The following is a 26,915-nucleotide window of genomic DNA, read 5'->3' on the forward strand; positions in this document are numbered from 1 at the left end:
GTGTGAGAAATCAGTCCTGAACTAGTCATCAGAAGGGTACGTATCATTTGTTTTGTCCTAACTTTGTTGCCTTACCGTGGGTCCTCTCTGTCCTCTGGGGCCCGCCTTCCCTAGTGTCCCCTACGTGTGACAGAGAACAACACATGAATTTAAAGCAAAAAATTCAAACATAAAAAATATTTTGTGTCAGTTCCCTATTATTAATATTATTATTAAAAGATTTGTTATAATTATTACATTCGAGTAAAATAAATAAATAAATATTTATGAATTAACAATAATACAGAATTAAACTGAATTATGGGAATAATTGTTAATTTAATATTATTTATTTTAAAGGATATTAATGTAATGATTAATACATTCTAGTAAAAAAAAAAGTATTTTTAAATTAACAATAAAAAAAATAATAATGATATATGTTTTATTTGTATGAGATATTATGCTATAATTAATACACTCTAGTACAATAAATACATTTTTAAATTAAGAATAATATATAATAATTAAACTGCACTGTGTGAATAATTATTAATTCAATGTTATTAAGATTTAATAATAACATTATTTATTATTATAATTTAGCAGAAGTAGATATATCTAAATACATACAAGCTGGTAAATTCTCATGATTCACTTCAGTTATACTGTAGTGCATATATATGAGTGAATGTGTGTGCGTGTGCGTGTGTGTGTGTGTGTGTGTGTGTGTGTGTGTGTGTGTGTGTGTGTGTGTGTGTGTGCGTGCGTGCGTGCGTGCGTGCGTGCGTGCGTGCGTGTGTGCGTGTGTGTGTGTGTGTGAGATGTTTTTGGATTATAATGTGTTTATGGGAGACTGCATTGTCTTCCTAATGGCAGCCGGCTGCTGCTCTCAGCTTAAAGCGATGATATACAGCCAATAAAGCATCCGTGCGGAGAGCTGTGAGTTTACTCAGGGCATTTCCCAGCTTTTCTTGGCCATAAGGGCTCTGATACACACTACAGCTCAGAGACCTGGTAGCTTCTATACACGGAGACTAACCCCTGATATATAGTGCACAAGTCGAAATCACCACTTTTATTATATATAAGTGATTATATTATAATTTATGTCAGTTTCACAGAATGCATCCACTTTCATTGTGCATAATATATTCTGCCTAATATATCATTATGGGTATCTGGTTTGGTATACCAGTATAACAGGTTTGGTATAACAATGTTGTGTAAACTTGTATACCATTATATTTTTAACTAATATTTTGAATTAACTTTAATTTTTATATTTTCACTTTTCACTTTAATTTTCAGTAATTTAGTTATGTGCATTTGTAATTTTATTTTATTTTACTATTTTGGTTGATTATTGTTTTTATTTCAGTTAGCAATTTTAGTGCTTTAAATTAAACTTATTTTATTTTATTATTTCTAATTTTCATTTAGTTTAAGTTTATCCATCTAATTTTTATATTGTATTTTATTGTCAGCTTTATTTCAATTACAAAAATGTTTTTAATAGTGTTAGTTTTAGTTACGATTAATAACCCTTCATACTTCTGAATTGCATTTTGATATCACATGACAGAGAATAAGTCTAATTGGAATAGAAGAGTTGATTTTCTTGCTCACTTCACAGGATTCATCAAAATGGCCATTTATTAAAATGGCTTATATTACATCTGACATATTCTATACTATATTATATATATTTTGGATTATGTTACATGATCATCATGCATTTCTTTCTCAAAATTAATATACTCAAAAGAAAACCAGAGGGAGTATATCTTTCTGCACTCAAAAAAATAAATATAGGATAAGGAAAGAGGGTGTGTGAGAGAAATAAAAAGAGAGGAAAACTCCACATGGATTTCTTTTTAACACACCCTTGTGCCTTTCTCTCCACTGGCTCCTTGGAATCCCTGGAATCCTTGAGAACCCTAAAGAGAGAAAGAGAAAAAAAAAAAGAGAGAGAGAGAGAGAGAGAGAGAGAGAGAGAGAGAGAGAGAGAGAGAGAGAGAGAGAGAGAGAGAGAGAGATTAATTCACAGGTCCATCAAAGCGAGGAGGGAGAGAGAGATAAAATGAGGAGAAGGGAAGAAAAGTGCTGTTGCAGCAGTGCATGCTGGGTCACGGTCAAACGGAAAGCTGACACCAGATGGCATTATGGGTAAATCCACTTAGCTTTGATCAAGAAGTTCAAACATGTCTGCCTTCCAAACCCGCTCTAATGCATGCGCACACACACAACCTTGTCCTTATATCAATACATGCACACACTCGAACACGAATGCTGTGGATGCTGGGTAATCACAGGCAGATGGGGTATATTTACCTTGGGGCCTTGTCTTCCCGGATAGCCTGGTAACCCAGGTACACCAAGCTTACCCTAAAACCAAAGTACACAGAAGAAACAAAACTAATCAGTCGTGACAAAACACTTGATATTGGGAATGATATTGGATCATTTGCATATTCAAATGCTACTGTATATAATGTTTTATACTCCTGTTGATTCTGTTTTGTTAGTGCTCTAATCTTGTTAGCCTTTCCCAGAATGAAGAATGAAAGCTGATTTTATTGGAAAAGGTGCAATAACAAAGTCAACTTTGCTTTGCTTCCGTGACTCCAGAATTAAGATAAATAAAGCCCTCAGTTTATTGACAAAGTGAATGTTCTCTCTGTTACAAAACTTGCCTTTCTGTCTACATAGGCATCATCCTAACTGAGAACCTCTGATTTGAGACGTTTGGAACGCTCTCCTCATGCAAAGTGCACAGGAGACTTGACTCACAATTCATTTCAATGGAGTTTGACGTTAGCATGTTGCTAAGCTAATTGCATACATACTGGTAAAGTCCCTTTAAGACATTAAGTGAAAGTCATTTCACTCAAAACACTTTTTTATATATATATATATATATATATTCAAAGAGTATACAGTTAGACCCCAAACTTCTGAACAGTTTGAACTGCCATAGAATCTGGCCTAAAGAAAGTATATTATAACATGTAGCTACTGGAACAGGCTTTGCATCAGGGGCGTATCTTAAAATACTGTCTAGGCATCTTCAGTTTCACACTCACCTTCTCTCCCAACGGCCCGAGTGGTCCAGGATCTCCAGGCAAACCAGATCTTCCTTTGGGTCCTTCAGGCCCGTCTTCACCTCTGGGACCAGCAGCACCAAGTTCTCCCTAAAGACACACACACACACACACACACACACACCCGCATTCACTCATCAAGTTTCAAGAGGTCTTTCAATCAATTTAGAGGCCCATTCTGATGAATAACACAGTAAACCACCTACTGTATATATAAGCCAATCATATCAGAGCTCATTTACATATAGAAATTCTAAGGGAAACTTGTCATGAAGAACTAAATTATGACTTTTTGGTGCAAGAATCCTTGACTAACATTATTATTGGATGTATAATTTATATTATAAGTGACCTTCATGGGAAAAATACATTTAAAAGTATAGAATATGGTCCCTTTAATTTCCTGAGTAGTTTTCAAAGGCCTCAATATGACTTACAATGTTTTAAAATAAGATATAACAAGCATTAAAATAAGCTCAAATTAATTCAAACACCTGGAATTCTACAATTAAAATGTTTTAATTGTAATTATAATTTGATTGCTTGTTTTATTCATTGTAATCTCCTAATTTCAGTGATTTTCTAATTTAAATTTAAAGACCTGCAGCGCTGAAAAGACGTGGACTCAGTTATTTTTGCTGCTGACGTTATAGCATGTGTATTTGTAGGAGTTTCCCTTTCAGATGCTAAATTTATGGATGGAGAGTATTTAAATTAATCATGCAAGGTGATTTACTAAGGTTTGTGCTAGTCTATTTACTGTTATTTGCTCCATTATTTACCGTCCAAAAAAAGCATGTCTTACACCAGACGCTAATTTGCGCTGCTGTAGGTAGATTGCGTTGGTCATTATGGAAATGATCCGGCTGTGTCCTATAATTTGTGCGCAGGACTTCCCACCCCCATCTGCGCTTTTATGGGATTGCGCTCTCACGCTAATTTGACCTGTTTAGTAAATCTGTCTATTAATGTGTGTGTGTTTGATATGTTTAGCCACTTTAAAAGACCTAATAGGCAAATCTGGGCACTTCAGCAGCATGAGAAGAGTGAAGTGCGTGTACGGCATTTAACAAGAGTAAAGGGTAATTTGGGACAATGTCCACCCACTTAAATCCCGAAGTATTTGCATATTGGCCTTTAATAACCCAGAGTGAGACACGCTTGCTCATCACAGACATTTACCCAGCGACGCAGCGAGTCAGTGTACTTTATAACACCCAAAAAATGTGATCAATTAGGCTGTGTGAATATTACGTCCCCTTCGCCCGAGGGGAAAACTGACTTCTGGGGCCCTCAATGACAAAATCTCTTGCCATTTTTGTGTGCAAAATGCATCCTACAGTCTGTGAAATAGACTCAGGAGTGTGTCATCTGGGGATATGTGATGGCTAAGGTGTTCTGAGTGGTTTTTAGCACATTTCTATGTGACCAATCCCCAGGTTCTGGTCCTTAGATACAGCTTGGGTCCGGTGAACATCTATATTTGGTCAAATCCCAAAGCGTATGAGCAAAAGTAATAGTGATGCACTACTAAATATAGACCCACTGTGATTTATCTGCTTCTTCAGAGTCGCTCTGAGAATTAAAGATCAACCCAAGTGTAAAGAGACAGAGAGGAAAGATCAAATCCCATAATTCCCCAGAGATAAATCCAAACACAAATAAACCCTTCAACCTGAGAATAAGTATCTTACCCTGTCCCCTTTGATGCCCATATCTCCTTTAAATCCAGGAAATCCATCTTCTCCCTGAGAAAGAAAGAGATGAAGATTTGACACTGAGAGCGTTGCAAACTTCCTTACGCACATAATACCCCTTTTTTGACAAATGCGAAGGGACCGATCTCCATGGCAACTGCTATTTCTGCTATTTGCCGGGGCCTGATCTTATTTTCCTGCTGCACTCTCGCAGGATCAAACTTTTTAATGACCAAAGCGAGAAGGTCAAAAATGCATCTTGGAGTATGTTATGGTTTCCATATTCAGAAGCAGAAATGAAACATTAATGACACAGGAGCAGTGCATTAGCCGCCGGCAAACGCACACACACACACAACAGCTCGTATCCATACAGACACAGTCACACGAACACACTCTAAAATTACCTTTTCACCCTTGCCTCCTTTCAGCCCGCGGACTCCATCAGCACCCTGCGGATAGAAAGAGCGAACGAAAAAAAAGAACTGAGATCAACAGAGTCCATCCAAACCTCCGAGAACCTAAACCCCTATGATGGACTCACGGTCTCGCGAACGCTGTTCATAAACCATGAAGGTGATAAAAGCTCTGTTCCAAACCCGAGCAAGCCACCTTGTCCTCTTCTATCTACATAGGCAGCATCCTAACTGAGCTGGAACCTCATAAGTGACAGATTTAGAACGCAAAGTGCATGGGAGATTCCACTCACAACTGATTCTAATAGACTTTTGTGTTAGAATGTTGCAAAGCTAGATAGGCAAACAAGCATCCTAACTGAATAGGGGCTTTCACAGCGGGTAGTTATAGAAACGTCTCGGTTACTAATGTAACCCTCGTTCCCTGAAGGAGGGAACAGGAGACGTCAACGTTACGTCGAACGTGAGCGACTGATATGGGACTAGCAAGCAGGGTGGTCCCCTGAGAACTACATTTTCCCTTTTCTGGTTGCTTTTGGGTCCCCCAGTAGGAACTCTGAAGTGACGTAAGCCGGCCGACAGCAATATCATTTAAGCACAGCATTTACCAACCATTTAGATTTACCATTTATCAGTTTTTGTCATCATGTGTCGTGGGTTTTGTGATAACTGAGATGGAATGTAGATTGAACGAGGTAAAAAGGGGTCTAATGCCTGCTACAGGCACTTTGATAGTTGTGGTTTCTATAGGCACTGAAAAAAGTGGAGAAAGCGAAAGAGGAGAATATGGATGCGGTCATTGCTAGGGAAAAGAGACAACTTGGCATCCCAGTTTTGCAAATGGAGCTTGAGGTACTGTAGTTTTAAGTTTTAGCGCCATGCGAGTTGATCAATATGCAATTTCATGTTGCATTTCTATTGGCTAGTCAGTAGACGTATGTAGCACTAGCAGCAAACACTGTGAGATGCTACATTTCTGGAACGGTCAGAAAATGATCCCAGGCTATCTTTGGACGCAAGACCTTGACAACGGCTGTCTTTGAGCCTCTCTCACTGTACGGCGTACGACCACTGTTTAGGAGCCACAACCACAGATATCGCCACGATTGGTCATCTTTCGTCTGGGACAGCCCAAAATCGTACAATGTGTACGGGGTATAAGAGACGAAATCTCCTATGACAACTTGCAGTGGTACATATCATCGAGACTGAGAAAAGATCACAACAGCGCTGACGAAGGTGACATTCGCTTTCTGTTTGTGGAGTAAGTACCGGTATATGTGTGTTTACACGGCTTTTAAAAATGGTGGGTTCCGGTATTTTCTTTAATGCCTTAAATGCTGTCTAGGTAGGAAGTTCACTACGTTTTGGAAGACAAATATGAAAAGTTTAGATGATTCTGCCTCAGGAAAGTATCAGAAACATTAGCAGGGTTTTCTTTTTATCGGGAAAAAGCTGGGGGCAAAACTCAGTAGCGAATTGTGTGACATTTCACTGACATCTTCCTGCTATTGAGCTACACTAATATCTACTGACCGATCAGAGATTGTGTTGAGTACTTCTAGTACCATTGAGATGCAAGAAACACCTACCTTTACACCTCGAGGCCCAGGATATCCGATTGGCCCTTGAGGACCAGGAGGTCCCTGTAAAGTTGAATGATTGAGTGATTAATAATAAGCTACATTATGCAAGAGAATTGTCTTTATAAAAACTCATTAGATAGAAGAATGAAGGATAAAAATGTACCAAGTTTCCTTTCTCTCCTGACGGCCCTTCTTTTCCTGGGTGGCCCTGTGTTTGTGACACAAAGATAAAGAGAATGAATATTTTCCGTGTGGATAGAAAAAGCTTTGAGAACGGATCTGAACAATGCGTGTCAGTGAAGAAAGAATTGCCAGCTAGATCACTGTACTGTAATTATTAATACAATGAAATCTCTCTGATACACGAACAATAGAGCTTGAGATGAATAGATGTGCAGCAGCGCGTGTGTGTGTGCGTGTCTATTTCCCGGACTCACCGGAGGTCCGTCGGCTCCTGGCATTCCCGGTAAGCCTGGTTTTCCATTGGGACCCTGAAGAGGGAAAAACCAGCATAAGCACTCACAATCCATTAACACTCACACACACTTCCTGTTTCAAATCATCTTCTAGTTCTAGTCACATTGGAAACTCAATATAAAGGCACTAATCCATTAACCAGAGAACCATCCTTCCAATCTCACCTTCTCTCCTGGAGGTCCGATCGCTCCCTGAGGACCTGCAAGTCCCTGTGGAAGGAGGACAGGAGTAAAGGTTAATGTGAAGTCGATGAGGGGCGGGCTCTACGGTGTCTAAGTGGGCGTGGCTTGATCAATACCTGAGCTCCGGGGTTGCCTTGTTGTCCAGGAGGACCTGGCTCACCTTGAGGACCCTGATGGGTGGAAAACAGAAGGATTATAAAGTGAATGCGTGTATAAGCGTGTTTGGGTGCCAGAGTGTGTGCGACACGTCTCAGACTTACAATGTTTCCTTTAGGTCCTGGATGTCCGTCCATACCAGTCACACCCTAAAACGAGATCAAAATAAATGAAAACATACTTAGATTAAACATTAATCATAGAGTAAGTGTAAAAAATAACATGACGGTTGATGACTTGATTCAGTTAGAATCTAAATAATTGATTCAGATAAAGTATGTACTCACGGGAGGTCCTGGGGACCCCTGGGGACCTTTGGGGCCCAACAAACCCCGAGGACCCTGGACAAGAGAAAGCAGGGAAACAGAGAGTTGTGTTCAGCAGGAAAAGTCAGATAATAGCGGCGTCACACAGATAAAGTGGGTAGCATTCGTCTGGTCATGTGACCTCACCATGCATGTTAAATAAAACAGTTTTTCTAAACAACATATATGACTCTTCGTCTCATGTGCTTCATTTGAAACATATTTGCCTAAAGTACAATTTATTTCCGAGGCATAGAAATATTTAATGCTGACTTTAAGCGTACTTTAAATATCTTATCGGACATAACTGAGTGTGTTTATGTCAAAGTTGCTCCCAATCTAAATGGTGAATATGGAGCGCACCCTGCTGGACAGAGTGTTAAACTAGTGCTTAATTGACTAAACCTTTTCCATCCCCACTACACTTCCTCTCTCTGATTGATTATATCACTTCACATCCATAATGAGCAAAATGCCTCAAAAAATGAGTGACATGCATTTGTGGTTTCACTAAACTGGAGGAAACGCTACATCACATAACACTTTACAATAATGATGGGTTAGAGAGGATACGAGTGCATGCTGGGATACGATACTGGAGGAAATATTAACTCACCGGTTCTCCGGGCAGACCCCTGGGTCCGACCTCACCGTCGTCGCCCTGGGATACAGGAAGTTATGTCATTATTATGATCCATTTAGATTAGATAAAGAAAGATTGTACAGATGATGAAGGAAATACGAAGGGATTCAATAAGGAGCTCGTACTCTTTCTCCATCCTCTCCTGAAGGCCCAGGCGGCCCCTGAGGTCCCGTCTCACCCTACAACACCAGAGACACACTCGTCAATATTCATATATAAAAATACATGATGTTTGCATTTCCTTTTGCATGATTACTGCCAAATAAATTATCAAATGGACATTGAATGTTGACATCAACTGAAATTTGTTTAAGATTCACCAATCAGAATCATGCATTATAGTGAGCCATTTGATAAAATAAAAATAAATAAAAAATCAACTCTGTTCAACATACTTACATTTTAATATATGCTCAAATAAAATAAAATAAAACGTATTTGAAAATAAAATAAATAATAAAATAGCTCTAAAGTGTTCCACCTATTTTAAAATGTTCATAGCATGTGACCCTTTTACTGCCAAATAAATCATCAAATGGATATTAAATGATGAGATCATCTGAAATAATTTTCTTAAGATTGGCCAATCATAATCATGTATTCCAGAGAGTTAAAATAATAATAATAATATTAAATAATAAAGTTTTTTTTTTAAAGTGTTTACCCTGTGCCCCTTTTCACCGGGCAAACCAGCAAGACCATCGAATCCTCTGTCACCCTGTGAAGCACACAGACAGGAAAGAGTTCAGAAATGCAGGATATTCACTTAAAAAATAATAATAATAATAATAATCATCAACTGTACTCTGTCTACATGCTATCAAATTGACCCTATTTACTTTTTATTGATCGTACTGTATCATAACTGTATGTTTTGATAAAAGAAGTCTGTCGATATGTCAATCTTCTTCAGTTTTACCTTTGTTCCCGTCTGTCCAGGCATCCCTCTGGCTCCATCTGAGCCGGGTCGCCCCTGTGCCACAGAAAACATCATTCTTGTTCATAAATCAATAAGTCAATAATAATCACTCAGGCTTCTGCACAGACTCAGTGGTTCTGGACAAAACGCAAACTTACCCTTCTACCAGGCTTTCCAGGAGGGCCTGCGGATCCCAGTGGACCACGAGGACCCTAAACACACACACACACACACACACAGGTCTCAGAACAGCTCTATCTTGCATTGAAGTGCCTTTGATTGTCATCTAAATAGAGTTGGCACACATAGCTGAGGATCGTGGGTAATTTGTGATGCCTACCTGAGGTCCTCCTTCTCCAGACTCTCCTTTCAGTCCAGACACACCAGGAGGACCCTGCAAAAATCAAATCAAGCATGAAACAAAATCATACATACTATCATGAGATGATAATAGAGATATAGTATACCGACATACCAGAGGACCACTACGGCCTGTCAAACCCATCGGTCCAGTTGGACCCCTCATCGCCAGCTTTATCAAAATAAAACAGAGCGATTAGTTTGCATACAGACGCATGTGTGTGAGATAGAATGTGTATAAGTGTGTGTCTTTTACCCTGGCCTGCTGCATGATGGCTTGCATCTGAGCCTCTTGGGCAGAAACAGCAGGACCTTTATGTCCACTGTCCCCTCCTGTACTCATGCGGAACTGCAGAGACACAAAACTATTAACATTCAGACTGAAAACAACACGTTACACATGCCAGCAAAAGTGAAAATGAATGTGTTTCATCCTAACACTGACTGGATGATTCGTTGTGGATGTTCAAAAGTAAGACACCACATCAATCTGTGAGGCAGACATGCATACGGAAGATGGAAGTGTTCAGAAGTGAATACTAGCATACTGCATTTTGCATACTGCACAATATTGTTTTTTTTTTTAATTAATGGTAAAAGACATAAATTCAACATTATTTTTAACTTTCATGCTAAATTCAATGAGTGGCATTTAGTTATAGATATAAATACAGTAAATCTGAATATTAAAAAAAATATATATATATAAAAAGCTTTAAAGTGTTCCACCTATTTAAAAATGTTACATAAAATGTGTTTAAAAATAAGATAGGTGTTTTAATAAAATAAAACAGTAAAGTACATACTGCAAAAATATAATATAGGTAGTATGGAATTCCGATTACCATACTACTTTTTAGTATTCTTTTCCCATATCAAATAACTAAGGCTAAATTATGTGACTAGTATGTAGTATGCGGTTTCATCTGTGTGTGCGTGGGTCAGCGCTGCCATCTGGTGGCTGAACTTAATCACTACACTTCCAAGAGTAATCTGCTAGTTTTAAAGTGATCCTCATGAGCAGTGCCGTTGGTTGCTTCATGACTCTGTATTGGTTTTCAAGAGTATTTCTTCGGATTGAGTAGAGGTAGTGTATAGGGTGGGGTTTAATTACAATCAAATGTTGACGTAAACACGTATACACACACCGGACAACATCATTTTAACTGTGGTGTTCTAGAACATCTGGATTTGTTATGGAAGCATTCCAGAACCCTCGACTGAAGGACATTGTGGAGTCTCTACACGTTCCGGAATAATAATAAAAAAAACTATATCGGAGTAACAGCTGGGAAAGAGGAAATTTGGGAAAAGCGAATGTGGAATCTGTGAAATGTGTCACAGCGCATGATTGAGAGGGGATCACAGCAGCAAAGGGACGATTATGTTTCTGAAATCTCTTTGACATAATTATCACTGTTGAACCACTAAATGAAAATCAAGAACTAACATCTATTAACATTCATTATGACAGGCTAAAACTGATCTCAGTACAGTTAAATGGGGCCAAGCTAAAAGCATGTGTGAAAATTTGAAATTTGAACGTGTAGTTTAGTTTTTGTAAATGTGCATGTGGTGTGCTCAGAATTACATACAGGCAACATCAGGACGGTCCCTGGAGGTCCTGGAAGACCATCGGCTCCAGGCAGACCAGCGCGACCAGGAAGACCCTGTCGAGAGCAGAGGATTGAGGGTAATGCATAAAACAGCAAGCAGGTTCTAAAAAGTTTCGAATAAATTTAATTATACAGTATGGATAAATGTCCAGGTCATATTCTTCATATTCATATATATCTTATAAATGTATGTAACAATTAAAAAAATAGTAATGGTAAAATAGGCTTCAATTTATTTTATAATACTTATATATATATCATGGTTTCTTACCCTCTCACCAGGATCTCCAGAACTACCCGGGGATCCCGTTGAACCTGGCGGGCCGGGCAGACCCTGGAACAACACAAAGGTACTGTCAGAAACACACATAAAGCCGCTGCAAACACACACACACACACGCATGGGTGTTGGTCCAGTAAGACTCTAGATCACTGCTGGACTCTTCCCATTGCTCAGTTTCTCATACTCATGTTGTTATAGTCCCAATAGAGCCATCAATTCCATCAATTCACCAGCTGAGAGAAGAGTTGCTTTACTAATAAGTAGGTCAAGAATGAAACTGAAGAAACAAAACAGACATACAGCTGTTTAGCATTGTCAGCAATAGTCACTGAGCCTTAAACAGTTCAGGGTTCCCAGTTAATAGCTACGGTTTACAACACTATTTTTATAACTACTGTTACAATGTACAGTTTCTCTCTCAATTAGTTTTGGGACAAATCCTGTTTTTGTTAAATACTGCCGTCTATCAGCTTTATTTTCCATCGTTTTATTTTCAGTGTTATCTTAATATTATTTCAATACTGTTACAATATTTATATATTTTTAAATTGCTATATATATATATATATATATTTCTATATAGCTTTAATTTTTTTTTTTTTTTTTTTAGTTTAGTTTAGCAATTTTAGTACTTCAACTTCATTTATTTTATTTAGTTGCCAAACCAACATTTCTCATTTCTTTTTATTTTTTTGTTTAATTAATAATCTATTATTTTTATTTTATTTTAGGTTTTAGCTATTTAGTTGTTTTTGCCATTTGTATTCAAATACATTTTTATATATTTCTATATAGCTTTAACTTATTTTTAATTTCAGTTTTATTTTAAGCTATTTCACATTTTTCAGTTTTTTTTCAATATATATATATGTTTTTTTCAATAATTAAAACCATTTTTAATTATTTTAATTACTTTTACCTTTAGTAAACTACAACACTGTTTGTTTTTAAGTATTGTAATTTAGTCATACAATTAATATTGTTTTATGCCAGAAAAATACATCGGGTCTTTAGTAAGAGAGATTGTCTCCTTAAAAAGCTTCGGCATAATTATCAACCTTTTTAGTAACTTGCAGTTTAGCAAAATAAAGGTAGATAAAGCTAAATAAAGGTAGCTTGACTGTAGTTTAACTGGTTTAAATTACAAGTTGCTTGTAAATTGGCAAACTAGAGTTTCAAAGTCCTTTACACACACACACACACACACACACACACACACACACACACACACACACACACACACACACACACACACACACACACACACACACGTAGACTTACTGTGGGACCCTCTGGACCAGGTGGGCCTTCGACCAGCATTCCCTACAAGAACAGAATAACACACACACACACATTACAGCATAACACAACCTTCAACACAAATATAAGATCTTAAGTGTGAGACCACCACAGCTTTGGTCAAAATCAATCATTTACAGTTTCCCTTATCCTTTTTTATTTCAAGTCTGTGGGCTGACACTGTGTGTGTGTGTGTGTGTGTGTGTGTGTGTGTGTGTGTGTGTGTGTGTGTGTGTGTGTGTGTGTGTGTGTGTGTGTGTGTGTGTGTGTGTGTGTGTGTGTGTGTGTGTGTGTGTGTGTGTGTGTGTGTGTGAAACAAACTGAAACACAGCAGACTGAACATTCTAGAACATTCAGCAGAAAAACTTCTAAAATAAATCCTAAAGTTCCAGTTCTAAAATTGGATGTAAGGATTGGATGATGGGACGCTCTATCGGGACATCTTTTACAGTTATTTTCAAGGCGAGAAACAGATTAAAACCAAGCAAACTATGAAAAGGTTTTTGAAGTTTATATTTGAATGATCTTATATTTTATATTTTCAGTTTTCATTTTAATCATAGCATTAGTTTTAGTAATTTTGTTGTGCTTTTATCATTTTCATTTATTTAGTTTTTATCATTTTATTTTTAATAGCCTCTATATTTCTATATAGCTTTAATTTTAATTTAATTGCCAAAGAAAGTTTTTTAACTAATATTTATATTTTATATTTTTCATATGAATCAACCGAATTAAAAAAAAATTGTTCTAGAGGATTTAAAAACATTGTAGTCCATTAATACATGCCTCAAAATATTGGACTCTAGCATTAGGGGCATAAAGGAGATTTGTTTACGAAAACTTGTGAGTGACGAAACTATTATAAAACTGGCAATGATTGTTTGATAACCATAAACAGCACACATTTATAATGAACTATATTTGTGAAATAATTGTATATTGTGATGTTCCACATTTGTAAGTTGCTTTGGATAAATGTGTCTGCTAACTGCATAAATGCTCAAATAAAATATTATTTATTTATTATTTATTTATTAAAGGGGTCATGACATGAGAAATCAAATTTGCCTCGATCTTTTGACATATAAGAGGTTTTTGTACCATTAAAACATTCTGCAAGTTTCACAGTTTAAAACGACTTCCTCATTAGAAACAAAGCATTATTTAATCAAGTTCACGAAATGGCTCGTTTGTGGGATTTACAAATACATTTGCATATGACTGCATCCAGAGAGAGACACTAACGAATAGTTATACATCATCACGCCATAGGCCCCGCCCACTGGCATTCAGTCGCTTTACGGCTGACACTTGCCTTCATTATAAGCCCATTATAATCACTGACGCTGTCTACACTGGATACAGTTCACAGATACACGCTCAGTTTCTGACAGACTTCATGCGCTTGAGTCTGCCGACAGTTTACACAGACTTCAGAGGATCCCGGCGTCAGACACACGTGGAGTATTTTAATGGCGTCCCGGATCACGTCGGTAAGATTGTATGTTTGTCCGGGGCATTTTTTAAACGAGGCACAGTGTAATGGAGAGGTAAATATTGTGTGTATCATGGCAAATATGCGAGGGAAATTCTTAATTAAAACGAATCAGCTGTAACCAAATATACCGTGATCTGTGTCAGGACATTCAAGCTGTTCTGTCTGGAAGACATCAGTCATGATCAATTACTGATCAAAATGTGCTCGCAAGCCTATGAAGATTATATGACCGTCACTGAGAGGTCCAGAGCCCAAAGCAGAGGATCATTAGAGACAGGGTGTAAAGTTAACTCAGGGATTTTAACTATTAGATTAAAAAAAGAACGGAAGACAACTGCATTTGTTCATTGGAACATCTTGGTCTAATCTGGCGCTTTGTAAAGATGCCGTGTGCTGTCGTGGCACTGGGCATGTTCGCTTTGTTTTGGTGCGTTCCTTACATGCCAAAAAACACAGAGTGGACATCAGTTTGTGTGTGTTTGCAGAAACGAGAGAGAATGTGGGTGCTTGCAGAAAGAAGCATGTGATTTAAGCATTTTTCTTTCTCTAAAGCACATGGTCATCCTTCATTAAAACCAGCTGTCCTGATCTGTAAGTTTGTGCTTTTCCTCGACTCTGAAACAACACTGATCCTCTCATTGATGTGTTCTTGTATCTCTGCAACATCTGAATAGCACATAAGCCCAAACGCCGCATGGTCTTTCCCTGATATGACTGCGAAGGTAAGATCCCAGCTAACATATAAATATGTTCGAAAAACGTTTTTTTTTTAGAAAATAATTCCCTAACATTCAAAAAGTACAGTTTTTTACTGTTTAAAAACGTTTTGGCAAACGTTAAGGGAACATTCCATTTTAACACTTTGCAAACAATCTGGGAATGTTACTTTTGAATGTTCTCTAAACAAGTTGTAACATTTAAAAACATTAGGCGAACATCAAATCCAACCAAACTTTTCAGGTAAAAATGTTCCATGAACAATGTATAAATAATGTTTAATGTGCTAAGATTTCAGAATAAAGACCAGATAACTATGAACGAATGTTTTATTAATGTTGCTGGGTTAGTTCATAACTTGCCACAAAGTTAGCTTAAGTTCTGAGAAGGTTTCCAGTTAGCTGGGATCTAGCCTCTTTATACATCCGGATGTTCATTCACACTAAATCCAGATGTCTTCTAGCGCTGTGTCCATGCTCTCATGCTGAGAGCGCAGAGACATCTGTTTGAAACCTCACAGCTGTTCGACATCAAGAGCCACGTGAGCAGTGAAGACTGTTTGCAAATTCCCATCATGCAAATATAATTGTCAGGCTTAGCATGGTAAACGCATCTGCAAATCTGAGACTCGGGAGTCTGAAACAGGAGTGAATCCAGATTACTCTGAGACAGACGACTGATTCGGGTTTTTAAGCTGATCGAATGTTTTCCATAATTCATTTCTGAAATACATAACTTGGACACAGTCACCTCTGATAACAGATCACTCTAAATTATAATGTAGATGCATTTTTGGTAAAACTGCTTTGAAAAAATATGTATTGTGAGAAGCGCTATACAAATAAATGTGAATTGAAATGCGACAAGATAAAACAATCCTGAGATGAGATACAGGATATTTTGTTGATTGTTTGGTTTCTATCTCAGAACAAAATTTCGTTCCATAAACTGGTATATTAAACATCAGTCATGTTCAGATTGGCTGTGATTGTGTCATTTTGCTTAGCAGATTCATATTCAGTGTGGACAGATAAATTGCTCATCGCTGGATGACTTGTTGCATCGCACCTGATTAGGACACAATGTTAATCTTTCGCTCCTGGTATACAGTATAACATTCACATTTATATACACACTACTATTAAAAAGCTTGGGGTCAGTAAAATAAATTTATATTTTTATTCAGGAAGGATGGAATAAATTGATTAGAAATTATAGAGAAATTCATGATTTCTGAAAGATAATTTAAAAACTAAAACAGTTACTTTAAATTGTGCGTGTAAAATCTTACCGACCCCAACCTTTTTAACGGTAGTGCAAGTGTGTCATACACTGAGAGCCACTTACGGGTTCAATGATCGCAGGCTCTCCTTTCTGGCCTTTCTCTCCTCTCAGTCCATCCACCTTTGGAAACACAAACTCAATTTAATTCAGAGTATATCAGTGTAAACACAATGTGGATTATAACTGGAGTTGCTGGTAATAAATAAAACAAACAATTCTGAGAACTTGATAGTTCGTATCATAGAACATATTCAACCTCATGTCGTTCAAAACCCATACGACTTTCTTCCATGGAACACAATATTCCTTTTGTGCTCAATGGAGGAAACAAAAGAAATACGTTTTTTTTGTTAATTTTCCCATAAGTTTGGATAGATGTTTGGGTTGCATTGCATGGGTGTAACTGGAGATCACCTGTCCATAGATCTCGTCGGTTTCCGCAGGCAACGCTTTGTCGCCGTCGGTGTATAGGTCGTCATAACCATACATCTTCTCCAGTTCTGCATCTGTGTAATCTGTGATGGACTCCTTAAACGTGTCAACATCGATGGAATCTGCTTCTCCACCGATTCCTCCCTGTCCTCCCGTGGCAACAGACCCCGCCCCCGCACTGGCCCCAGCACTGGCGGATCCGCCCCCGACTGAGCCACTTGAAGAAACAGACCCGCCTCCAACAGAAACAGACCCGCCCCCAACAGAAACAGACCCGCCCCCAACAGAAACAGCCCCGCCCCCTGTGGACACTGAAGAGCTGCTGCTGCCGCCTCCTCCCACGGTATAATCTCCCTCTCCGTATCCTTCTCCGTATCCCTCTCCATAGGTCAGATCATCACCCTCACCGTACTGGGTATCATCATAACCACCACCATCAACCTGCAAAAACATTAACAGGCCATCAGATATCATAACCCTCCAATAACTCATAACCCGCCAATAACTACATTTACATTTATTCATTTAGTAGACGCTTTTATCCAAAGCGACTTACTAATGAGAAACAATAGAAGCAATTAAACTAGCAGTAGGACAACAGTATGTAAGTGCTATGACCCTTCACAGTACAATCCAACGCAATTATTATATATATATATATTATTATTTTTTTATTATTTTTTTGTTAGAATAGAGAAGAAAGTAACATAATATAATAACAGAATAACTAACAATAACAGTGTTCTGTGTTCAGTTCAGCACTGTGTACATCTATGGATTTTGAAATTTAAATATCTATAAAAGATATATCTCAGATGTCAACCCAAAATCAAAAGAAAAAAATAATATCAGAGGTGATTCTCGTTATAGTCTGTAGTAAAGTATTTCCATAGTCCTAAAAACAGGCTTTATTTTCATTAAACAAAATGTTATTATAAAATAAGTATTATAATGTATAATGTTATTAATATTAATTTATATCATATATATTTATAATTAATAATAATTATATCTAATTTATATTATTTCTGTTCTATGTTTATTATAATATTATAAATATATTTTATAGTTAGCAATATAAATAACATTTTATTGATAAATATTACATTTAATAACATATGATAAATTCATAATATATATATATATATATATATATATATATATATATATATATATATATATATATAAAATAATGTATAGTTTTATTAATATCACATAGCAGATAGTTATTTCTAATTTATATTATACTGTATATGTTCTCTGTTTGTTATAAATTATAATAATACATTTATAATATATTACATATAGTTAGTAATATAAACAACATTATATTGATATGTGAAATATAACCTGGACATTGAATGTGAATTTTGAAGTAATTGCAATAATTAGCTAAACTTTCAAAACATATGAAATACATTTAAAACAGAGAAAATTCTTTAAAAATATAGTCAATACAATAGTCAATAAAAACGAAACTCACTGAGGTAGATGTAGAGGTAGAGGTAGAGCTAGAGCTGGAGCTGGAACCGGTACTACCTCCAGAACTGGAGCCGGTACTTCCTCCAGAACTGGAGCCGGAGCCGATACTGATTCTCGAACTGGAGCCGGAGCCGGAGCTGGAGCCGGAGCTGGAGCTGGAGCCAGTGCTGATTCTGGAACTGCCAGAACCCGAGCTGGAGCCGGAGCCAGTACTGATTCTGGAGCCGGAGCCGGAGCCAGTGCTGGAGCTGGAGCCGGAGCCAGTGCTGGAGCTGGAGCCGGAGCCAGTGCTGATTCTGGAGCCGGAGCCAGTGCTGATTCTGGAGCCGGAACCAGTGCTGATTCTGGTGCTAGTGCCGGAGGTTCCATTAATGATTGTGACACTTCCACTTCCTCCTCCTCCTGATGATGATGATGATGATGTGATGATCCGCCTGTCCAGGTCTCCTCCCAATCCCATATCCACCTCACCCAGTCCAATATCTACTTCTCCTGCAGCACCTGTGCCTGTGCTAGTGACCGTGATGGTCCGGGAGCCATCAGGCTGTGAGGTTGACTCGTCGTAGTATGTTTCATATCCGGTCTCGTATCCATCGTAGCCGTCATACGGGTCCTCGCCATTAGTGCTGGTAGAAGTGGAGGATGAAGAGGAAGAGGAGGAGCCACTCGATGAACTACTGGAGCCTCCGGTTCCACCCGTGATAACTGAGGAAACCACACGACTGCTATCCGGAACAGACACCTGGTAAACACAGGACATAGACACTTTTTAAGAATAGATAGATGGCACAGATTTTCTGGGAACCAGTTGATCCCAGTTAGGAATATTTCAGTTTCAGTGTGTAGAAATTCTCAGCAAAATAATGCTGGGAACTGTGCGAATCGATCTATAGTACAGTCATTTTGAGCAACATACATGAAAATATATTTTTTACTCGCAAAAATGTCAAATTATGGAACAGAAATGGCCAACAAACACAGTTTAATGATGACTTTAACAATAAATAATACATTTTAATTTAGAAAAATCTATATTTTCGCACAGCCCTAACTGTTGTTTTCATAATATTTCATTGTATTTTTTGTTAATTAAAATAAAACAGAAACATTAAATATAGAAATATTAGATGAAACCTTAAACTTAAAAAAAAAATTTAAAAAAAAAAGTTTAAGCTGAAATACTAGAATTAATAAAAACTAAAACTGAAATAAAATAAATGTATGCTAAAATAAAAACGAATAAAAATAACAATATACTAAAGCTTGAAATAAAATTAAAAACATAAAAAAATAAAAGCTAATTCAAAATATTAATAAATACTATAAATAGTACATAAATGATAATAAAATAACACTGACCGGTAGGTCTTCAGTTTCGGTTCCAGTCGCTTCATCAGTTGCCGTTTCTTTGGTCTTATCCCCGTCCATGTCCTCATAGTAGGGATATTCATAATAGTAGTTATCATCCTCTGTGTTCTGAAGAAAAATTATTGTAATATTGAGTGTTATGAAACATTAAAAAACAGTACCACCAGTGTTCCAGAAAGGAATACTGATAATTGTGTTCTAGAACATGACAGAACACAGTTACTCATGTGAATATTCTAGAGTGTGTAAGCGTGCATTTATTCGTTTTTAGCTGTCTTAGTTCTTTTGCAAGTGCATATGGGTAGCTGTATATATATTCCACGTACTGTAGTCTCATGGAATGAGATCACTCACGCTGCATGCATAGTAATTATGTTAGCAAAATGCGGTTTAAACTGGTTTCAGATGGAAAATAGCACATCACAACACATCTACCCATTAAGATATAAACCTGCACATGGATCCACTTTGTCAATCTGAGCAATGCAAAAAAACAAATGATTTCTGAGCCTGAGGACACGGACTTGAGCGTCTCTCAAGAGTCTCGCAAGCGTTGACATCCTGTAATTATGGGAATTATGACATGATGCGAATGCAGCATATGTTATGTGTTTTCCTTGATAAAAAGAGCGCAACCATTAGTGCTTATTTTATATTTAAAATATTCAAGTGAGAGCAAATATATGTAAACGTATCTGAATTTGAAAAAACATTGTATATGTTGAAGATAAAAGTAATATATTTAAAAAGCACAATATTTGAAACTTTAATTTTGATATTTTTCCTTTATAATTTTTTTTGTTTGACTTTTTATTACCTATATCTACCAATATTTTTAGCATATTTTAAATGAAATAAATATCCATATATGTACAGGTATTTGATTATAAAACATTGAATATTCTGAATATAAAACTAGTAAATATAAATATATTTAAAAAGCACAATATTGCAGGTGGGACAAATGATTTGATAATTTCTCTTATATCAATTTTACTTTTTTTTATTATACTTATATATACTTATATAAATAGTGTACATTATATTTTTAAATAAATAAACATATACAGTATATTTGAAAATAAATCTGAATATAAATACAGATTTTTCACTCTTTTTTTCATACTTTCATTCATAAGTTGTGTTCATGGCATGCTAATTAAGCAGCTCAACACTGCTCTTGGTTTAATAGATTGAAACTCCCTGAGAAGAAAGAGCAAAGGAAAGGAGGGATTCCCTTTGATCGAGTCCAGCGGAAATCCATGTTCTCTCTTATCAAGCGAGAAAGAGAAGAACGTGAGGAATTCCAGCCGCTCTGCCTCTCTCTCTCTCCCTAATTCCCACGCATGAGCAACGGATAACTCATCGCGCGCTCGTCTGTAGAGAGCCTTCGCTGATATCTAAACGCTGGACTGGTCAAAGGTGCAGGGGCTTTTCTTTCATATCGCCCCCTACTAATACTCCACGCTCAGATTTACAGCTCCTGACACACACAAACGTGAAAAAGGTGAACGCTAGGTCAGCAGAGGGTCGTTTCCGTGCCAACACACTGACATCAAAGCCCTGAAAGATGGAAGTCATTCATGGCTGAAAACGCTTTCTTTTTACAGACATACCTCAGAGATAACTTTACCATATGTCGGCCACAGCAGTTTTCCGATAAAAGGATATGAAGATTACCGACAGCTGTGTCTATTTTTCTCTTTTTTTGTTTATTTTTGTTCCTGAATATCCAATGGTAGAGCATCGCGCTAGCAACGTTTTCAGGCTGCATATACAGAACTAGAGAATTCATTCATTAACCAGCCTGACAAAACTGGAATTAAATATAGTAATCTATAACTGTGTGATTCAAGCATCAAACTCACCAGAAACTCCAGCACTAGTAACAACATTTTGAAGTTTTATCAGTCACATATATGTGAAATTATTTTTTCCGTCTCTTGTCTGCATTAAACTAGATACGTTTTTCACCCGCATTTCTCAGCCGCAGTCAATCCCACAGTTCCCTTGAGCGCGCCGTCTGCTCAGCTCCCATAGAGAATCGATTGAAACCGGTCGGTCATCTCCGTGTTATTCAGCTTCAACTTTTTCACATGCTAAATCTCTCAATCTTTCCTTTAATGCCGTCTCTTCCTCTCTCTCCATTGCGCTCAGAGGATATTGGCATCTGAGTGAACGCATATGGACTGAGTATGAACACTCGATTGACCGCATGAAATATTAAGTGGGCAATTTTTTATCTCTTCTATGTTAATACACTCCTAAGTACAATAATATTTTTGTATTTTAAATGTTATTTCTACCAGAAAGTGTCAAATATGAATTTAGAATTTTATTTTGTGACAAAAACAATGTCTATTATTGCATTTTTTTTTTTTAATTTTTACATATTGTTAATACAATCTGTCAGCCATACGGAGCCCAAACGCTCTACAGGCCGAGACCTGCTCATTTCCTCCATCTATCACTCTCTCGCGGATGAGGTCATCCGTTCGGTTGGAAAAATAAGTTGTACACCGCCTGCAGCCGGGTCTTTTCCGATGGAATGGAAAGAGCTGTAAAGAATTAATATGCCTGAATCTTACACACACACAAGTGTGGGCAGGTATTATTACTCCATTTTAATTCGTTTCTCATTCCAAAGACTGAATAAAATTGAACAGGAGTATAAATAGTCAAACAGTGAGTGCTTTGTGCAGTCGGTTATGCCAATTGTAACACCGAAACCAGATTTCGACATTTTCTTAGGAAAACCTGAGCAGTACTTGCACCAATAATACATCATTTACCATTATAAATTAAGTTCTTAGTGACATTACCGGCTCACCGTTATGACCTCTGGTCAAAACACATCTGTTATGAAAGCTGCCGTGGCTATGGATTATTGCTAAGTGCTTTACTGATGTGATGGTTTTATTTTCCCAGGATTAAGATTTAAAAGTGCTTCGGATGTCCGAACACTCAAGATGTTCTTGACTTCATTTGAGCCGATCACGACGAGCTACAAGAACCTGATCTCTGCTGTCTGTTTTGCTTTGGTTTTGTTCAGACTGGGTCAAACAGAACACAAAGGATTCTATGACATCCTTAGGCCATGTGTATTTTTTCTAAAGTATTTTTTTCAATTGTTTTCAATGGGAGCATTTAAGGCGAGACAAGGCAGGCAAAAACATCGGGGGGGGTTTTTTCACTGGTCAATTTTGAGATTTTGGGCTATTTGTCTTCTTTCAGACTTGTGGTGAAAAAAAAGTCCAAAATACACATTTTGGTCTTTATTTTACTACACTTTGTCTATTTGCGCCTGTAGATTTCTCCTAATTTCAACAAAAGTTGGCGTTCTAAATCAACACGCTGCTCCACGATCTCTGTCTGCACCCTGTCATCACACATACCGTTGGAAAGCTCTCTCTCTCCTGTACAATGTTGTCGGATCCAAATATGGTCATTTCCTTTTTATCAGCAACCAATCGTGAAAGTACAATGGGCACTTAACTCTAAAAGCGAAATCTCATTGGCTGATGTCTATTTCTGACAACGTGATTGGTTCAAATGCATCACGTGACGCGCTCTGACGTTTAGATGTGTGTTTTTGACTGTTTTTCTGCTCAATTGAAGGCCATAAATGCTGTGTTTATGAGTTTTGATGTGATTTAGGTGGTTCGTATTGTTGTTGCTAATGATTTGATGAGATATTGTGTCTGTAAATAAATAGTTGTTTCCACTAAAAAAGTATGAATTTTTACATTACAAATCTTTAAATGCCTTTTTCTCAAAATGAGTTTTTTGTCATTCTCCAGTATAAACATCTCAGCCTAGCACCCATGTACACCAAACTTTCCAGTTATACACTTAGCAGTATTCTGAAGATATGTTCAGAGGGATTTGTTAATAAATTATTCCTGGCCTGATTTATGTGACATTTCTAATAAAAAAAATATGGTGAAAATAGATTTTTTTTAAGGCTATGGACAGTATATTTTGATTTCCTATGAAAGCATATATCCTGAAATCCCTTTGAACATCTTTTCTCATCTTGTGTGTAATCAAAACGAAAAAAGAATTTTGCACCTGGCTTTATCATATGTTCAGATCTATTTACTGAAAATATATGCAAAACTGTGCATATTAAATTAGATAATGCCTAATTTGCATAATTAAACATACAATTTTCAAAAACTTGTAATACATTTTTTTTATGAACTTGTGTAAGTAATCAACTGAGGAAGTTTTATGGTGATATCTATTATTATTTTTACCCTATTCACCTGTAGTGTCTCGCCTTAAAAACGTCAAAGGCGCTGATCGTCTATTTAATTTGGTTTTTTTAGACGCAGAGAGTTTGAAATTTGGGTAAAACGCAGAGATCGTTGATAATTTATACATTTTTTCTCATGCGCAGCATTTTTAAAAACAGAGCACTTTGTTTTTTGTTTTGTTTTTATGGACGTAGAGAGTTTTTAACTTTGGGTGAAACGCAGCGCTCATCACTGTCACATTTTACCCAGCCGTCCAATCGCAGTGGAGGAGGGGCGGGACGAATATCACACCAACCAACCGCCACAACAGACGACAACAACAAGCATAATAACAGAACAAAATGATTTAAAACAAGAGCCCGAGCAAAAACTTTACATTGTATCGACATTTTTATATCGTAACACTTCACCGGATATTCCGTATCATCGGATATAAGCGTCTAAGCAGCAGGGCTAAAAAAAGCTTTGGTGGATACACGACCTTATCGCTCTTCCATCTCTAGAGGGAATCTTGGAGGAAGTATGAACTTACATATTCATCAGTGTTTGGGTCTTGGTTCTGGGGTTGTTCTGGGGCAGGAACCTCACAGTCGGGGCTGTAGTGCTCACAGTAGTCGAACGCAGCACGATGGTCCGATACGATCATCAGCTGCTGGATGTCACCCTGGAAACAGAGAAATCTGCCATTACAACTTCTGAAGAGAACACAAAACAAATATAGAGGACTGACATATCTTTATACTTGATCTAGGGCATGTAAAAGGAAACATGAGGCAGTGGACCAGCGGAGAGAGACACACTTTTACTCCCTATAGACCACAGTGACTGCCAAATCTAAACTGATCCAAGTTCAAATAAGGATGTAATGGATTGAAGTGCAGAAGAAAAAAAAAAGTTATATTTTATACAACATACAGGGCTAATTCATTTATTTACTAAGAAATGTGAATTATTTTGACTCTACATACAAATAAATGCTTAAAAAATCTAGTTGATATTGATAATAATAACTTTGTTAACACTTTATTTTACAGTGTCCTTGTTACACGTTAGTTACTGTAGTAATAACTATAAATTATGCATAATTACATGCAACTAAGCCTAAACTAAACCCCAATCCCTGTAGTAAAGTACATGTAGGTAATTATTATTACATAGTACTTAAATAAATAATTACATATTATTATTATTAAAGTAATTCAGTAACTGCTCAGACTGATTTGTAATGAAACTGTTAACAGAAAAAAAATGAATAAGCACTGTTCTTGGTTGCCATCCCTATAAATGAAATGTATACCAATGCATGAAGAATTGTCAAACCGCAATCACACAATCTGGACGAGCTGGGCATTCAAATGAACCAGGAAGTAAAAACATCGCATCAAATTCATCCAAAACTCAAAACACACACAGAAACGGCAGAGATCGCTGCGCTTTCTGCAGAAAAGCTGTTCCCTTTCATTCAATAACCATGGTTTTTGGAAAAAAATAATGAATACAGTATGGAAAAGGGATGAAACACCTGTTGCAATAGGACAGGAAACAAACACACACACACACACACACACACTGAAAGTGGGTCACAGTCTGGGAGGAGAGAGTTGAGTCAGAACCTGAGCGGGCGCCAAAACTGTCCAATCGAATTAGGGCACAATGACCAGCACCTGTACACACACACACACACACACACACACACACACACACACACACACACACACACACAATCATGAGAGCATGTTTCTCTTGTTCCCACACACACACACACACAATACTTTCAACCATGACCAGTATAATCTGCTTCTAATTCATTCTTCTGTAGAGCTTCAAAAATGATTTAATAACTGATGGATTTTTAGAACCGCAACACTGTTATTTTCCTGTTTATTAATGTGAAGCTGCATTGAATCAATCTGTATATTGTATACGGCGCTATGTATAAAAAAATGATTTGACTTGACTCACAAACAAATGACTCTTTTGAATCAGTCAAAAAGACTCACAAACTCACAAGTTAACGGTTTGAATCAGCCTGGATGTTTTTATGACCGCATGTAATAAAAGATAAACATTAACAAACGGGCTTGATTATAATAAATGTTATTTTAATTCAATAATAAAAAAAACATTAAAATATTAGGACATCAGCTTGATTTCCAATGATGCACTGCTGTGTTAGTTTATCGTTAATTCTTGTTATTAGATCATGTTTATAACACCAATTGTATCTGTTAGTCAGTGATTTTTCAATTGATGTTCTTATAATTGTTTTAATTAGTTATTATAATTCAGTTTGACCAATTTTAGTTCCTTACGGTTTGTTTTGAGAGTTAAAGTCCATGTGCATGTTAAACTAAATAAATTAAGTGAAACTTCTTCAAAACCATTACGAAACATAGTACTGTTTAGCTTTGTTTGTAAATGTGCAGGAATTACCACACTGATTTATTATAGCAGTCAGATTCATATATCAGTTTAATCGGTGACTTTTCCTTGTTATACACGCACAAATACACATTTTTCCCACAGCAATCCAAGGAAACTTGTACAAGCAGGCGGAGAAAATGTGGGCAAAGTGAGTGTGAACTCGGGAAGATGAATGTCTGGAACTGACATGAGTTTAGAGTCAAACATGAAGAGACTAGAGCACACACACACACACACACACACACATTACCTAATGGAGAAGATTTAAGTCATCATGGGAAAACGAGAGAGAGAGAGAGAGAGAGAGAGAGAGAGAGAGAGAGAGAGAGAGAGAGAGAGAGAGAGAGAGAGAGAGAGAGAGAGAGAGAGAGAGAGAGAGAGAGAGAGAGAGAGAGAGAGAGAGAGAGACACGCAGAAGGCTCTCGA

At 37.1% G+C, this 26,915-nt stretch overlaps 1 protein-coding gene across 2 annotated transcripts in view; it reads right to left on the reverse strand.

The window, feature by feature from the left end:
• The window catches only part of col5a1 (procollagen, type V, alpha 1), a 102,946-nt gene that overhangs the window by 23,192 nt on the left and 52,839 nt on the right, over nucleotides 1-26,915 (reverse strand). For both annotated transcript variants that reach the window (XM_079586878.1, XM_079586877.1), the window contains exons 5-33: nucleotides 24,598-24,729; nucleotides 19,798-19,914; nucleotides 18,440-19,180; nucleotides 16,939-17,397; nucleotides 16,588-16,644; nucleotides 13,005-13,046; nucleotides 11,712-11,774; nucleotides 11,420-11,494; nucleotides 10,081-10,173; nucleotides 9,940-9,996; nucleotides 9,805-9,858; nucleotides 9,623-9,676; nucleotides 9,465-9,518; nucleotides 9,210-9,263; nucleotides 8,671-8,724; nucleotides 8,519-8,563; nucleotides 7,885-7,938; nucleotides 7,702-7,746; nucleotides 7,558-7,611; nucleotides 7,424-7,468; nucleotides 7,220-7,273; nucleotides 6,946-6,990; nucleotides 6,789-6,842; nucleotides 5,188-5,232; nucleotides 4,778-4,831; nucleotides 3,066-3,173; nucleotides 2,314-2,367; nucleotides 1,866-1,919; nucleotides 76-120 (exon numbers count right to left, since the gene is read on the reverse strand). In XM_079586878.1, the coding sequence (XP_079443004.1) occupies nucleotides 76-120; nucleotides 1,866-1,919; nucleotides 2,314-2,367; nucleotides 3,066-3,173; nucleotides 4,778-4,831; nucleotides 5,188-5,232; nucleotides 6,789-6,842; nucleotides 6,946-6,990; nucleotides 7,220-7,273; nucleotides 7,424-7,468; nucleotides 7,558-7,611; nucleotides 7,702-7,746; nucleotides 7,885-7,938; nucleotides 8,519-8,563; nucleotides 8,671-8,724; nucleotides 9,210-9,263; nucleotides 9,465-9,518; nucleotides 9,623-9,676; nucleotides 9,805-9,858; nucleotides 9,940-9,996; nucleotides 10,081-10,173; nucleotides 11,420-11,494; nucleotides 11,712-11,774; nucleotides 13,005-13,046; nucleotides 16,588-16,644; nucleotides 16,939-17,397; nucleotides 18,440-19,180; nucleotides 19,798-19,914; nucleotides 24,598-24,729 (2,862 nt within the window). The remainder of the gene's footprint in view (nucleotides 1-75; nucleotides 121-1,865; nucleotides 1,920-2,313; nucleotides 2,368-3,065; nucleotides 3,174-4,777; nucleotides 4,832-5,187; nucleotides 5,233-6,788; nucleotides 6,843-6,945; nucleotides 6,991-7,219; nucleotides 7,274-7,423; nucleotides 7,469-7,557; nucleotides 7,612-7,701; nucleotides 7,747-7,884; nucleotides 7,939-8,518; nucleotides 8,564-8,670; nucleotides 8,725-9,209; nucleotides 9,264-9,464; nucleotides 9,519-9,622; nucleotides 9,677-9,804; nucleotides 9,859-9,939; nucleotides 9,997-10,080; nucleotides 10,174-11,419; nucleotides 11,495-11,711; nucleotides 11,775-13,004; nucleotides 13,047-16,587; nucleotides 16,645-16,938; nucleotides 17,398-18,439; nucleotides 19,181-19,797; nucleotides 19,915-24,597; nucleotides 24,730-26,915) is intronic.

Source organism: Phoxinus phoxinus (genome assembly GCF_949152265.1).
Source record: "Phoxinus phoxinus genome assembly, chromosome: 17".
NCBI lineage: Eukaryota > Metazoa > Chordata > Actinopteri > Cypriniformes > Leuciscidae > Phoxinus > Phoxinus phoxinus.